The following is a 17391-nucleotide window of genomic DNA, read 5'->3' on the forward strand; positions in this document are numbered from 1 at the left end:
TTCAAGTAGCTAGTCTCTGACGTACTTTTATTCATCACGCAATGTCAAATATTGCGCGTCGAAGAAAGTCCACCACCGAACGAGTACCTAATAAATATTAACACATTGTAAATGAAATAAATTGAGAGGAGTGAAAGGTTAGATCAGTGGTTCTGAACCTTTTCAGGGAGCATGTCGGGGAGCACTTTTGTTCATAAGGAAAATCCACGGTACACCAAAACTAAAGATCCAAAAAACATACAAAGATAACTTTAATTAAAAATTAAACTGATTATTTTATTACGGACAAGTTAAAAATTACAATAATTAAAAAGTTACGTAAAAACATATATACTCCAATGAAATTTTTTTCGGCGAAAATTATTTGATGTGTCACCTGAGCTTGTCGACTTTTACGAATTTCCGCAGTATAAAGTCTAACATTTGATATAGCTACTCTCGTTTCTTCATTCAAATTGCTAAGCAAAGGTTCACAAATCAAGGGTCACAAATCCTTTCAATGAACCTACCATTGATGGAGCACCGTTCTTGAAAATTCCTACACATAACTCCCATGATATTTTCAATTCCTTTAAGTAGTTCCGTTAAGGTGTTGTGAGATGAGTGCACACCACTCCATTTTGCGAGGGTGCTGCCATCTAGCCATTATATTTTCACAACATTTTGAGAGTGTCCAAATACTTGTTCACAAAATCTGGATTATCTCCAATTACAGGAGTTATTTTTCATATTATTTTTTGACATCTCAATAATGGGTAGAATTGGTGAATGTTACACGTGTGTAAAGTGATCACTTAAAAACCAGCCTATGACAGTCGTCGATATTGTAATTTCGATTTTATGTTCTATTTATCCTTTTTTAACATCTCAATATAGACGAAGAAGAATATAGGAGTCTGTGGTTGTCAACCACGGGTAGAATTGGTGAATGTTACAGTGTGTAAAGTGATCACTTAAAAACCAGCCTATGACAGTCGTCAGCCCCGTAAATGCCCAGACATCCATATTCTTCTTCATCTTTGATGAGATGCCGAAAAATAATATATTATATTTTCAACTTAAATCGACCGTAAATGAGCCAACATTAAATTTTGGTTTTCACAATTTCAAGGAGCATTTGCAACAAGCTCGCGGAGCACCAAGGCTCCGCAGAGTACCGGTTAAGAACCACTGTGTTATACCAAAGTCCAAAAACGAAATAATGTATGCGATAAATCAGATTCATCAGAAGCCCACAAGTAGCAGACACGTCAATCTAATGAAAGGAAGCTGTACAAATACAAAGTAACAAAATGCAAAGTTATTTTGGCGGTGGACTTTGTGCTCGGGCGCCTGCGGACGTTTCGTTTAAAGTTGAACGAATCGGAATGCTATGAGTCAGGATAATTTAACCACGTGATAAAATATTTATAGCTGCAATCGCTGGTTCGACAGCCGCAGCTGGCAAATTTATTTTTCCCTTTCAAAATGCCCCGACTTACGCGAGAACTGCTAAATTTGGATGAGGAATGTTTGTAAACAGATTAAGAAGGTTTGCGTATTAATTTTAAATCAAACACAGATTTTTTGAGTCTACTTAGTTGTATTTTACTAACAAAAACACATAAAAATTAATATTGTGACAATTGTTTCGCCTAGTTATGACATTTTCAAATGAACCTTCGTTTGAAAATGCCATAACTAGGCGAAACAATTGTCACAATATTAATTTTTATGATTTTTTGTTAATAAAATACAGCTTAGTAGATTCAAAAAATCTGTGTTTGATTTAAAATTAATACATAAATTAAAATGGAGTTCTACAAATTAAACGCAAAATCAATAAATTAATTAAGGTATTTTTTTTAAAGATTTAATTTCATATTTAAAAATAGACTATCTGGTACCTACCTACGTTATTAATGCTTTGGTGTCTACTAAAAAAAATCATTAAAAATAACTAAATACTTACGTAATATTTCAACGTCAAAAAGCAGGTAAACTATGTGATATTAAATAGGCTTCCGCGAATTAGACTCAGAGTTCACATTTTTTCACGTTTTATGTATATTTTAGTAGTTGATAATGTACGTACAAACGTAACAAATTACGTAACTTGGGGTGCTACTGAAAAATTATTTAAATTAATCCCTGAAGTTCAATCGACGCTTAAAAGGGACTGTACGATTTGGCTTCATTTTATTTGGGAATTTAACAGATCAGTAACATCGAGTTATACCAATTTTAGTAGTTAAGAATGTACGTATGTATGTCGAAGTCTACATAACTCGGGGTGCTACTGGAAAAGATTTTAAATAAGTCCGATTTTAAATAAGCTAAATTCCTTCAAAGTCTCGACTTTGAAGGAATTTAGCTTTATTTTATTTGATTTTATCTGGGAATTGAATATATCAGTAACAGGAAGTTATCTATGTATAAGTATTATAAAACATGTACTTGTAATGTTCCAATTACATATTCCACATTTGTTTGTAAGTTTGTAAATTATGCAACACTGCTTATCATATTCCAAGCGTTGCGTTTACAAGACTAATCTCAATTGCAACCGAAAATCATTAAAAAATATTAAATATTGTTCATTTTGGTTAAATTTCAAAGCTTATTACGCGTAATATTTGTTATGAAATGCGCTCCCTCAGACGAATGTGTGGAAAATCATTGTATGACAGAATTCAAAACGAAGATATAAGAAAGGAATGTAAGGGTGAACAAGGAATAATTGAAAAGATTAGGAAGAGTTCTTTACGGTGGTATAGACATGTGGAGCGAATAGAAAACGAGAGAATGACTAATAAAATATATGTGGCGAATGTGAGCGGGAAAACAGAACGAGGACGACCGAAAAAGACTTGACACGATCAGATCAATCAGAACCTAAAATCTGGTGGTGTCAAAAGTCTGCGTAATCGGAGGGCATGTATGACTAGATGTATGGATGTGAAGGAGGCGAGGAGTGTATGTCAGGTCAGAAGAGTGTGGCGTTCCATCCTTTCTGCCTACCCCTGCGTGGAAATGGCGTGATGGTAGTAGTAGTAGTAATATATTTATTATGCTTAAGAAAAGCAATAACAATGCGTTATATCCAACGTTGTCTAAGAAATCATTTATATATTTCTTGAAAAGTCCTATTTTAGAATACGCGGAGCGCAGAAGATAGAGTGGTAATGGAGAATATTTACGTTTTAATTATTATGCAGAATAATTATGTGGCGCCGACTTTGAGAATTCACATCAGCCGTTAGTATGATGCAAATTAATGAGTTCAATCAAACACGATGTGAACTTAATTGGATAAGGATCTCCCCATGAGATCAATTTGTGTAGTCAAAACATTATTATAAATATAATTACGTATTTTATCGGCCATATTCATACTTAATAAATAGTCAGTCATATTATCAGTATGCGTCCGATCGTGAATTAAGGATTTTGCGAATCAAAAACTAAATTATGTATCTAGTAACCCTTGCAGTTACTATCGTGTATAAAGGCCAAATATTAATGTATCACTCAATTTTGAGTGCTTTGCCAATAAAAAAATAAAAAATAAGGCCAAATATTCGTTAAGTCGCAATTTTATTATCTTTAAATCTAGGTAACATTTTAGGTAATTGATTTTTTTCTTGAAGCATCGTTTTTACATAAATAAAAATATTTTTTCCATGCATATCCTAAATAACAAAAAAATCCCTATACACATTTTTTTTAATTGAGCGTAAGCACACGACCACCCTTGAGCGCGGTTGAACGATACGATGCAGTTCCAGTTCAACGATACGATGCGAACGGTTCAATACGATGCAGTTCTCTATGCACCATTGGGTGCGGATAAGGGTTAGAAGAAGTTTAACTTGCGGAAATTTAGGTCCATGTTGTTAGACTCGGAAATATCAGATTTATTGTTTATTTTGCAATTTATAAAATAAGTCATCATAAAAAAAAATTATTGTCTAATCCCGCGATGGTTTAATTTTAAGAAATATTTTTATGACAGTCGAATTGCCCGTTTCAAAAAAACACATATATGAAGGTAAAATACAAGTTTCTTTTTATCTAATCTATTTAAAATCACATTCTCACAGGAGTTATGTACTTACAGTAATTTTTCGTAGAACTGAAAAAATACGAACTTTGCAAGTAACATTTTTACATTTTATAAACATGTTAAATAATTTTTCGGATTACCATAGAACCTGTAGGGTTATCCTCAGGGTAAGCCTAGAGAAAAAGGTATCTAAATTCTAGCGAATATACATACGTCTTATACACAAGACAACAGATAACAAGAGAGAAATTAACGTAAATTATTATTTCTTTCGTAATCCAATAGGCTTCCTATTTAACAATGGTTTTACTGTATCATTTCTAAAACATAGCATTACGTATTAATTTCATCATACAATTTCTTGGCACTCGACGGGAGAGAAACGAATATTATAAATAGCCAGCTGTCGGAGCGTCACACGTCACATTGAAGCGCCATCTTTACCGAAATTATTTTCTCAAAAAAAAAGTTTTGTGACGAAACGGCAACCGTGGGTTTTCGAATCTGAAAGATGTGATGAAACTCCCGGGATATTACAGTTATAAGGAACGCATACCCCGTCTGCCCTGTAAACTGAAATAGTTCCGACACTGCCAGAGATAATCAACCAACTAAGTTATTAGTTGGTAATTTAAAGACAAATGCAGAAGTATGAGTATGCCGTAAATCAGAAAAAATACCCGTTTCAACATTTTCTTCATTTTTTCAAATGCGGAGTCCGTAGCGTTGTTGAGTAGACGCTTTACTACAGAACTACCGTCGCGGGATCGATTACTGCCAATTGCATAATGATTTTTTTTCAGTAATTGGGTCACTTTTTGTGATAATACCTATCCATTTTTAATTTCAGTTTTATTTGGTAAATACAGTACTACTTTAAAAAAAATAATAACCCTCCACCTTTTTAAATACTTGTCTGCAGGTATAAAAGTAAGGAAAGGGAAGGTAAATGTGAAAAACACATCACAAGCACCCAGACCAACTGAAAATATTTTTTTCTTGAATTTATATTGCAAATCTTGGAATCGAGCCCGCGATGCCAGTTTCGCAGTCGAGCGCACACCCAACTACTCCACGACGTCTATTCTTAACTTCGTGGTTTTCACATATTAAAAACGTGTCATTCGTTGCATTAAACCATACAATTAAAAATATAAATAGTAAATAATGTAAAATAATAAAATGTAAAATAATTTAAAATGTGAAATATCTTCAGAGTGAAGATTTTGCGAACAAGTATTTGGACACACTAAAAATTTTCGTCATTTTTACAATCAACGATTTTTTGGTCAATGTAGCTTTCAGTCGGTCTTGTATTTAAAAAAATAGCAGTATACAGAAATTATCATATAAAACTGAATTTCAAAAAATGTTGACAAGATAATTATTTACAATTAATTTTATTGTAATATCACAAGTATAATCCTCGTGAAATGATATCAAACAATTATGATCCGATACCCTGATTTATATGATGTGATATTCGATTACGAATCAATAAATGACTAATAAAACGAGTTATCTCTACAATCTGACATACGGTAATATTACTTCCTCAGAAACACCTCAATCGTCAACAAAATAATGATGTGTTCCCATACTGATAAATATTTACGATAGCGTTAACGGTTTCAGACGTTACCATCTCACGGAATAATAAAAACATGTTATGTCCCTTTGCTCATTTTATAAGAAAAAGTTATTTCAATCAATAATACAGGGTGGCGCAAAATTAATCACCCAATCGGAAGATGATATATTTTTTGCAAATGGCATCGTACCTCAATCATATTTAATATTTGTGAACTAGACAGATGCAGAATACAACAGATTTATAAAACGGGCACAAATGTACACCAATTTGCTTTTTCAATTTGCTATTTTAACTTGGATCCTAGACATCAACAAATAGAGCCGCCAATAATTTAGCAATGACACCAACATTTAAATAACTCCATCGTTTCTGTGACGTCATTCATTGCCAACATACGAAAATAACGTTTTTTCGAAGGCAAATTTTCCAAAAGAAAATTATGAATGAAAATATTAATTATATCGGCTGTTATAAACACAAAACGAGTCTAATACAATCCTTTATAGGTTGAGTATGTTAAATTAGATATTCCTCTCATCTGACAAAGATCCATTATGTACTATAATTAGTTTGATTTGAAATTGATGAATGAAATTGGCTTTTTAGGCCGGAATTCTGAAAATTTTCGTGGTAGTCAACGTGTTGCAATTTTGCGCCACCTTGTAAAATGATGTAACAACTAACAATATAACATCTGAAAGGCGTCAAATCATATTACCGAAAGAGCATCTTACGTCAGACCCTTTCAGTAGAAAATATATGTATAAAAATAAAAGATTGATACATTTACGTATCTTGGTGATTAAAACCTTGCCCTGTGTTGAGATCAACAAAACAATGCGTAGATTCCGATAATTTACGCTAACTCTCTTTAATCTACAGGTCATCTTTAGTTGGATATTTTATTTATTCAATCCGCAGTTGACCTCAGATATAATAACATTAGGTAGTACATATATTATTGACCGTAACAACAAGATTAAGACGTACATATATTGTACACGGCACAAATGAATCAGCGAAGATTTGCATAAACAATATTTATACGGAAATATGTATTTTTCAAAACATTGTTGGCGTAGCATATCTTCATCAATCCATATTCTAAAATACGTCCAATGTGTATATCTACTATATATAAATAAAAAATTTAAAATTCTTTTTGTTTCTAAAAAAAATTCTCACGACCATTCGAACGAGCGTGTATTTTTATTTATTATTTTGTTAATTGTGACAAGAAAAAATAGATTTTTAAAACTTTTTTTTACCACAATGGCAGCGCTATCTCTTGAACGTAACAGCAACACACGCGATCACAAATGGCCGACAGCGTGCTTCTTAACAAATGCCGTCAGCTTAGCTTTTTCAATGTTTTCGATTGCATTGTTTTTTTATAAGCATTGTAAAATCAAACACATGAAAGAAAGGTGATCAGCCCTCCGCTTAAGGTACCAGTCCAGGGTAATATTGAATAAATATTACAGTGAAATAAATCAGTTATATTTATTTGACCTCCCCCCCCTGGGAATCGAACTCGGGACCTCCAGAACGGTGGCCGAGATTGCTGGCCACTACACTGCGGAGGCGGACAAAGATTGATAGATAAATTATGCATAGATACGAGTAGATAAACATAAATTCAATTGAATTTTTAAATTTTCATAATATCTGAAAGTTTCCATGAACATTATGGAGTAAGTTTTAAACGGTTTAGTTTAAAACCCCTGACCTTTCCGATTAGTCAAAGGTAGTTAAGATTATATTTGAAATTCCGAGACGTCTGTATTCTGTGACATATAATACGTAATCGCTATCCTGACTCATGAACCGGTTTCTATTTCGACTTATATATTATATTTTATCTTTTTATCTTTACTCCAAACCTTGAGGTGAAGTGTGCGAGCCTCTAAGGTTCATATGGCATACACATTATATGTAAAAGAAAAAAAATAGAGATAAAAATATGAAAAGAGATTGACAGCTGGGAATTGATATCATAGGAGGCTTATTAATCCCTCTTAAAAACAGGCCATAAAGCCTATACCAAGATTAAGAAGAAGGAACAAAATACCTTAAAAATTATTAAAAGAAGTTATAAATATATATAAATTATATAATTGAAACCAACGTCCAAAATATTCCCGAGAAGATATAAAACCGTTATTTAATAACTAAAACTGAGATCGATAAGGCAATTTTTTTACATATTTGAGTGTGTCCAAATATTTGTTCACAAATCTAGGATTTTCTCCGTTTAGTTGTTTTTACGTCTTTTTTGACATCTCAACGTAGATGATGAAGAATATGAAAGTCTGAGATGACCAAATTATAAGCTGCAAAAAAAAATAGTTATGATTTCAGGCGTTTCTCAGTATGTAAAAATAATTCTGAGTTCGGATCTTGCATACATAAAAAAACGGTTTTTGCCTAATAAAAACTCAATCACCATAGATAAGATATAAATTCAACGTAGATGGCTGTTGTGAACTCATATTGCTCACTCCTTTAAACAACGTAATATTATAATATCAAATAACTTGATTTTTCAGGAGTTCGTTTTTGAAGTTTAAAAATATTATAAAATGTATTAAAAGTAAATATCAAGCCACTCATTGAACTTTTTACTATGCAACAGATCTTTTTAGGTAAAATTTGAATGTTTTTTCTCCATTTGAAAAATATTTAGTATATTTGAAAAAATTATAAAACAATACTTTTTCTTCAAAATGCAAAAACAATACTTTCTGTAAATATTATGTTAAAAATATGCCGCTTTTACTGGGATATAGTGCATTTTCAGGGCATTCTGAAAATATGCACCACTGAAGATTGTCGATTTTTTATATGACGTTGTTGAAAGGAGTGAGCGATATGTACTGTGTCGTGGGATTATTGATATATATAGAAATTTGAGAATTGTGGTAGTTAATCAAGGTAAATGTTGAAGAGATCACTTAACCATTAATTTTGCCCAATTTTAATCGAATTCTATCCAATTTTTATCCAATTATAATTTAATTTAAAGAAAAATGCTTCTATTGTGAAATTGCAGTGTGTCGAAATAGTTTATTAGGGTAGGCACAGCAAAAGCTATCAATATAATCTGAAAGCAAAAGCTATCAAGATAGAATGATGCAACTACTGCTGGGCGGTTCTATTCTCGTATTTGCGGATACAAGTATCACAAACCGCCAACCTGAACATGCCTACCGCAAATTACAAAACCAGACATCGCATCTGTCGTAAGCAATCCATCACTTTCAGTGGCTCTAGTGGCTATTCAGTTACACAGTACAGTTCAGCTCACACCTTTCAAGAACGTCATAAATCAAAAAACTTGATTTTTCAGGAGATCGTTTTTAAAGTTTAAAAATATAATTAAATGTATTAAAAACAAATATCAAGCCACTTATTGAAATTTTTACTTTGCAACAGATCTTCTTAGGTAAAACCTGAATGTTTTTTCTCCATTTGAAAAATATTTAGTATATTTAAAAAATAATAATTAAACAATACCTTTTCTTCAAAATGCAAAAAGAACACTTTCTGCCCTGTAGCGGGTAAATATTAAGTTAAAAATATGCCGCTTTTCCTGGGATATAGTACATTTTCTGACCATTTCTAAAACATGCACAATTTAAAATTGTCGATTTTTGATATATGACGTTGTTGAAAGGAGTGAGCGATATGTAAATATGCATAATATAGTGATAATATAACGCCACACCAATCTGTCTTTGCAAACATTCTTCGCCTCTTCCACGTTCATGCATCTCCTCATACATACCCGCCGATTATTCCGACTCCTGACCTGACCACTTTTAAGTATTTGGTATACTTAATCACGCCAAGTTTTCTTCGGTCTTCCTTTGGATCTATTACCAACATCTCTTTAATACCGGACTTTTAGATAAATCGTTTAATTATGTATTTATTTATTGTAAATAACTATTGACTTTTTTTTGGTTTCTAATATTTGAAAATGTTACAAATGAAGCCCTCCATTGTATCTGCATAATATATTTTAGACATTTACTTTTAATACAAATAAATGGCACTTGAAATTTCTACTCGAGCTCTCCTAACCGCCAAAATTTTTATAGGGTGAAGTATTAATTAGTCTCGAGGAAGAACCTGTTTGCTTCGAAACCGGTCGAAATTATAATTAAGATTTGATAATATATAAAGTTATTTGTAAAAAAATATTACTAAGTTATGAAAAAAGAATATGTGGGTATAGGAAAGGAACCAGAGTTAAGTACACTGAAGATGATGATTCAAATAAATTCATCAATGAACAAAATAGTACTATTATTGTTATACAAAGACAATAAACAAATTGTACTGATTGACCTTGTTTGACTGTTTTGCCCCCAAGATCACTGCGCAAATGAGTCAAATCGAAGTTCTTATTTATTTATTTATTTACATCGTAATGCTCTCATTTATCACTACTGTGGAAGTGAACTTCGGATCGGCGTGATTAGTATACGGAGTATCAATTCAAATCTAGACACAATCGATAGTTAACAAAAAAAACTCTTCAATCTAGATTCTAGTTCCAATGTTCACGATTTAAGCAGACAGATACAAAATCATCAATTCATTACTTTGATAACTGCGTAATTGTTAGAAGTAGTTTCTCAGTAATAATTCTCTGAATTATTAATCAGATAAATGCGTATAAAATCAATAAATAATAAGCTCATGGGCCCTGTAAATACCTAGACTTGTTTATTCTTCTTCATCTATGTTGAGATGTATAAAAAGTAATAAAAAAAACTTCTATGTGTAGAAAACCCAGATTTGTGAAGTATTTGTGGACACTCAAAATGTTGGGAAATCATTGCAATTTCATCGTGTGTATTCCAGGGGCATGCAGTGACTGTTTTAAGGAGGGATGCTGATTTTATATATATATATATATTTATATATATATAAATATATATATATATATATATATATATATATATATATATATATATATATATATATATATATATATATATATATATATATATATATATATATATATATATATATATATATATATATATATATATATATATATATATATATATATATATATATATATATATATATATATATATATATATATATATATATATATATATATATATATATATATATATATATATATATATATATATATATATATATATATATATATATATATATATATATATATATATATATATATATATATATATATATATATATATATATATATATATATATATATATATATATATATATATATATATATATATATATATATATATATATATATATATATATATATATATATATGGATATATACTGCTGTATTTATTTCAAGGTGCTCTCTCTCTCTGCTGGATGGATTTTTTCCTCTTAGGTCCAATGTCGGATGTTATTCGACATTTTTTTCATCATTACTTTTTTTTAAGTTATGAAGTTTTAATATGTATGCTGTGCTGCACACACAATTTTTTGTAAGCTTTCTAATAAAAGCTCTTCAATAAATCTTTTTAAAATTCGCACCTACGCAAACAGAAGAAATAAAAATATATATTTGTAGGTAGATATTTGTTTTTTTACTGTACGGAATACGTGGATACATGCATATTTCCGTCGGGTGAGCTACTCGCATCTTTTTAGAGGTTCCCGAGTTACGTTACGCGTGAAACGTTATGGAATCCTTGGGTACGGAAATAATTCAAGTATGTAAGTACAAACAAAAACTTGACGTTAAAATTTTCAATGTCTACCCCAGTGCTCCGTAACCGGTGTGCCGTGAGCAGGATTCAGGTGTGCCGTGGTCAAATTTCAATGTATTTGACATTTTATTAATTTTACATTGTGTAATTAAATACAAAAATAATTGACCATTGTGTGTTAACACACAATGACAAGTTCTTTTTCATAACATTGTAAATTTTTTAAAAATTTTAAAATAATTATAACTATAATTTTTCGCCTAGTTATGGCATTTTCAAACTAATGCTAGGCGAAACAATTGTCACAATATGAATATTTATGTGTTTTTAAACAAAAAAATAAAACTTAGTAGACTCATAAAATCTATAATTGATTTAACTAATTATACAAAAATTAAAATGGAGTTGTACAAATTAAACGTCAAATCAATAAATAATTTTTCAATGATTTCATTTATTGATTCGGCAGTCACTTTGTGGTAAAATCTATGCATTTTTAATTGTTGTTTTACTTAGTAAACACCACTATTTCTTAAAATCTACTGTGACATGTGTTTTGATGCATCCCGCATCATTTTCAAACACCGTATGTGTTTCAAACACCATTTTCATACGGTGTTTGAAAATGATGCGGAATGCATCGAAACACGTGTACAGTATATTTTAAGAAATAGTGTTATTTGCTAAGTAAAATATTAATTTAAAAAATTTCAACGGTATATATATTTTAGCTTTTGGTGTGCCACGGAATTCTAGGAAAAATTTTGGTGTGTCGTAGGTGAAAAAAGGTTGCAGAGAACTGGTCTACCCGATTCGTACTTGCGGTCTTGACAAGTTTTTAACATGCTGTCTGTGCGTGAAGGTAGGTGTCCCAGGCAATTAAATAACCCTTCAACAAAACGCAGGAAACCTTGAAGTATCCACGAGGTAGCTAAAGCCATCAACTATCGATAAATTGCAACCGTTTATAAAAACGTTCATTAAAATGCATAGATACAACTTGATATAATATTATAATGACCTCAATCGGACCGATAAATCATCTAGCAAATCGTAAATTTAGAACAAATATTTGACTATGCGACATCTGTCGCTTAGTCGAAAACGAATGGAGGATTTTTTTTCATTCATTGTCGTCATGGAAAGTTTTCAAGAACACGTTTTTTTTGCATAAAATAAATAAATTACGTCACAATTCGTAAATTTTCATATTCATATACGGAAACCTTCATAATAAGGTACATACTTAGTTTATTTCTTCTTCTTTTAACACTATCCCAAGACAATGGTGCATAGGGTGCTGCATTGTATCGACGCAACGTTTTTTTAAACAGTTCATCACATGAAAACAAGGTGATCAGTTACCAGTTACGCTCAGATCAGTTACGCTCTTGATACCAGTTCGGGGTGATATTAAATAAATACTGGAGTGAAAAATGTGTTATTTATTTTGCTCACGGGAACCGAACAAGGCTATAGCATAACGCGCTAACCACTGCCCTAAGAACGCCAATATTTAATTTTAATATTGAATTAAAATATCTGCAAACATGTATCTTACGTTTGAATATATTAAACTAGTTCTAAAACTAGTGCATATTTAAAATTTAAATAGATACAAATTGTCGAATGGTGATTCACTAAAGCTCCTAAATAGATTTACTTTTAAATCATAACTACCATTACTTAAATGAATTAAGGCCCAGCATTCGTTAAGTCGCAAGTTAATTTAATCCAGGTAACATTTTACGCAATTGATTTTTTCTTAAAACCCGTTTTTACATTGGAAAAATAAGTTTTTCTTCGAAATAATTATATAGTTTTAAAAAAGTATTGAAAGAGTTATTGAAAGGTAAGGAGTTTCAAAAATATTATGAAAATATTTTTTCTATATACTTATATATTCTAAAAAAAAACTAAAAAAAACAAATATTCATTCTTCAAAAAAAAAGGGCGTAAACAGACACGTGACCTCTCCGATGGTCTCCGGTGAAATGAATTGTGTGTTTGCGAATATCCCCTTAATACATAGAATATGATAAAATAAATTAAAATATTTGTAATTTGTAATCCTACCTGGATCTCATGTTCGTAAAATACGTCTTCAGCATCACTCTCCACATCGGAAAATGCTCCCAGATATCTTTTGGTCGGAATCTCAGTGGGCTCCTGTACAAAATAAAAATAAACCAAAATAAACACATGTTTTGCTGCAATTCAATAAAAAGAAAAACATAAAAAATAGTATGGTCTGAATCCAACGACAATATTTGAGATATTCAAATACTCGTATCATTATTCAATTGTTGAAAATCTCGATCCCTTTTATGATTGAGTTCATAAAAAACATTTATTTTATTAATGTTCTTAGTTTTTCGATAGTTCTACAACATAATAATTGTTTTATTTACTAAGACACAAAATAACAAATCGCTCACTCCTTTCAAGAACGTCATAAATCAAAAATCGTCAACTTTCAGTTGTGCATATTTTTGGAATGCCCAGAAGATGTACTATATCCCAGCAAAAGATGCATATTTTAAATTTAATAAAAGAGGCATATTTTAAATTTAATATTTACCCGCTACAGGGCAGAAAGTGTTGTTTTTGCATTTTGAAGAAAAGGTATTGTTTAATTATTTTTTTTTAAATGTACTAAATATTTTTCAAATGGAGAAAAAACCTCCAGGTTTTACCTAAAAAGATTTGTTGCACAGTAAATAGTTCAATAAGTGGCTTGATATTTATTTTTAATGCATGTCGTTATATTCTTAAATTTAAAAAACGACCACCTGAAAAATCTAGTTTTTTGATATATAACGTTGTTGAGCGATATGTGTTATTTTTCATGATATAAATTCCATAAACGAACAAACGCATTTAAATCCCAAGAAATATAACCCGCATTTGTTTTACGGCGCATTGTAATTCGAAGTTATTTTCAGACAACAAAAGACCGTTATCAAAGGCGTTACGATATTTATAAAACAATAATTCGTTTGTTCGGAAAATCATCGACTCGAAGAAATGCAAATTCTTCAGGAACTGGAAGCTTAAACATTTTTCCGAACAATGTCTAAGAATCGTCATTGCAATCAACACTGTTGTTTCTGTAATGAAATGTGCATTTTCCTGAAACTTCTTGTACATCAGCAGAAAATAAACGAAAACAAAAGCATAGAGGTATCGATTTAATAATGTATTAGTTACAGATAACTCGTATTCAACCGTTTTGCCTTGAAAATATATCTGCTTGAATATATACTCTAGTCACGTTATTTTCGAAAATCTAGGTCATTCAGTGACCGTCAATTAACAAAAACGTTAAATGTAACTAACTATCAAATTCGCATTGCAGATTATTTAATGCTCGAATAAGTATAGGGTGAGGAAATTTAATTTTTGATTTAAAAGAGTCTAAAATAATGCCTATGGCTATGTTACTAATAAGGTTACGTTATCGAGAATTGATACTGATCACAGCTCAAAACTATTTTCTTGGGTGTTAATAATTAATTTTTAGTCGCGTCGCTGTCTAACTGAGATATCAAACATCTTCTTCTTCTAACCTTTATCCACACCCAATGGTGCGTAAGGCACTGCATCGTATTGACGCAGTTATCTTGATAAAGGCAAGGTAATCACTCCTACGCTTCAGGGACCAGTCCAGTTTAATATAAGAGTGTAAAATCACTAATATTCATAAATCAATATCAAACGTACCTGCTAAAATATGGTGCATAAGGTTTTTGTATCAATAAAATACAGTTTAGATCTTACAGAAATAAAACAATACCCAACATGAAAATTATAAGTTTGAACAAATCAAAAATTGATGATCGTGGTTACAAGCAAGGCGAAGTCAAGAAAATTGAAAACTAGACATGTTGAACATAATAACAAAGATTTTTAAAAAATGATAAAAATATTTGTTCAGTACATATCGTTCACTCCTTTCAAAAACGTCATAAATCAAAAAACTTGATATTTCAGGAGAACGTTTTTAAAGTTTAAAAATATATTACAATGTTTTAAAAATAAATATCACGCCACTTACTGAACTTTTTACTGTGCAACAGATCTTTTTAGGTAAAACCTGAAGGTTTTTTCTCCATTTAAATTATTTTTATTATATTTATAAAAATAATTCAACAATACCTTTTCTTCAAAATGCAAAAACAACACATTCTGCCCTGTAGCGGGTAAATATTAAGATAAAAATATCCCTCTTTTGCTGGAATATAGTACATTTTCTGGGCTTTCCGAAAACATGCAAAACTGAACATTTACGATTTTCGATTTACGACGTTCTTGAAAGGAGTGAGCGATATTTAAAAAAAGTCAAATTCCAATATACATATTTTTTTTTTAAAAAAAGGTCTGGCCCCTTTGCATTTTGAATTTGAACGTTTGAGATCTCAGCCTTAATTTACTTTATGTTAATCCCCATCTTTACACGTGACTAGACAACTCTAGAGATGGTGACTAAACCGTCAGCCAAGAACATAAGAAGACTTTCCAGACAGTTACAGACCTGGGCGCTCTGGAAGGTTTCCAGCATATCTGACTCCAGGGGAGATGGAAGAGGTTCCCAGGCATGACGAGCACGGGCCTTCTCCCACATCCTCTGCAATCCTGGCATGGCCACCTCCTCTCCGGGCAGCTCGATGCTAGGACTAGCGGCGGCGAGCATCTTGATAATACTGTAAAATAATTTCAAGTCAGTAATGCTCCCTTTCGTGAAGGAAGAAATACTATATACAGATAGAAGAACCTGCTAAACCAGTGTTCCGCAAAGTGTGTGCCGCAGCACACTGTTCTATATACAAAATATATTGGACATCTCAACATAGATGAAGAAGAATATGGAAGACTGGGTTTTAACAGGGTTTATGACCTGTCAAAGGTTCTATATGTTCTATATACAAAATATGTTTGACATCTCAACATACATGAAGAACAATACGGAAGTCTGGGTTTTACAGGGTTTATGACCTGTCAAAGGTTGGTTAAGTGATCACTTTACACACGTACAACATTTACCATCCTACCCATCCATGATTGAAAACGATACTACTCAAATTTTTGGAACTCCTATATACATATATCATTAATCTCGTGATACTGTACACGTGAGTTCACTAGACCCATCTATGTCAACCACGCGTTATTTAACATATGAACAAGTGTTTGGACACACTCAAAATATTGTGGACAAAATATTTTTCACATTTTCGCTATTTTTGCGAAAGAGGAAGAAAATACATTAAATATTGAAAAATTAATGTTTATATTTTATTTTTTTATAAATAATAGCCTAAAGTGAAGTTTCAAAGGATTACTCAAAATATAAAAACTACAAAAAATCAAAGTTATTTGAACAATATCGTCAGCTAGGGGGGTTCTAAAACTTAAGATGTAAGTAGGTAAAAATGAGATTTATATTTTATTTTCAAAAGTGCAAAAAATATTGCTATCATTTTACGAACCTAACTATACTAACTCCACATTGGATGAAAGAGTATACTAATTGATTGATGTAAACATCATTTATATAATTGACGGGTGTATTGCTAACACATGGAGTGACGTTAAGAAATGACGACAGACAGCTTCAATTTCGCAAATAGAGAGCTTGTCAATTAGTAACTTAGTGTTTACAACCGCAACTGATCAATTTTCACGGGTGACGTTTGAACAATTGATCGGGCAATTAGGAAAGTGGAGATAGGTGCAATTCCATACTGTTAAACCATGTACAAAGTATTGGATGACAGAAATGGTCTGCTGTTAAAAACGATGGCTTTTTGACGTTCTCTCAATAAGCCTTCATATCACATAATAATATTACATAGATATTGATTCAAAATTCCGATGTTTTACTTTTATATTATTACGATTATATATTATTAAGACTGTATATTAATACGATTACTGATATATTTATTCACAGGAAGAATTGAAATAAAAAATAATAATAATAAAAAATCATTACAATGATGTTCAAATGTTTTTTTTAATATTTCAAAAGC

The 17391-nt window shown here is 31.1% G+C and overlaps 1 protein-coding gene across 1 annotated transcript in view; it reads right to left on the reverse strand.

Moving 5' to 3' along the window:
- The window catches only part of LOC148301926 (uncharacterized), a 32450-nt gene that overhangs the window by 12687 nt on the left and 2372 nt on the right, over positions 1 to 17391 (reverse strand). Inside the window, exons 2-3 of the mRNA XM_088272488.1 lie at positions 15894 to 16062; positions 13436 to 13528 (exon numbers count right to left, since the gene is read on the reverse strand). Of these exons, the coding sequence (XP_088128614.1) occupies positions 13436 to 13528; positions 15894 to 16052 (252 nt within the window). The 5' untranslated portion in view covers positions 16053 to 16062. The remainder of the gene's footprint in view (positions 1 to 13435; positions 13529 to 15893; positions 16063 to 17391) is intronic.

This window comes from Brachycentrus maculatus, unplaced genomic scaffold (assembly GCF_059751285.1).
Source record: "Brachycentrus maculatus isolate JH-2025_06_01 unplaced genomic scaffold, ASM5975128v1 h1tg000499l, whole genome shotgun sequence".
Lineage (NCBI taxonomy): Eukaryota > Metazoa > Arthropoda > Insecta > Trichoptera > Brachycentridae > Brachycentrus > Brachycentrus maculatus.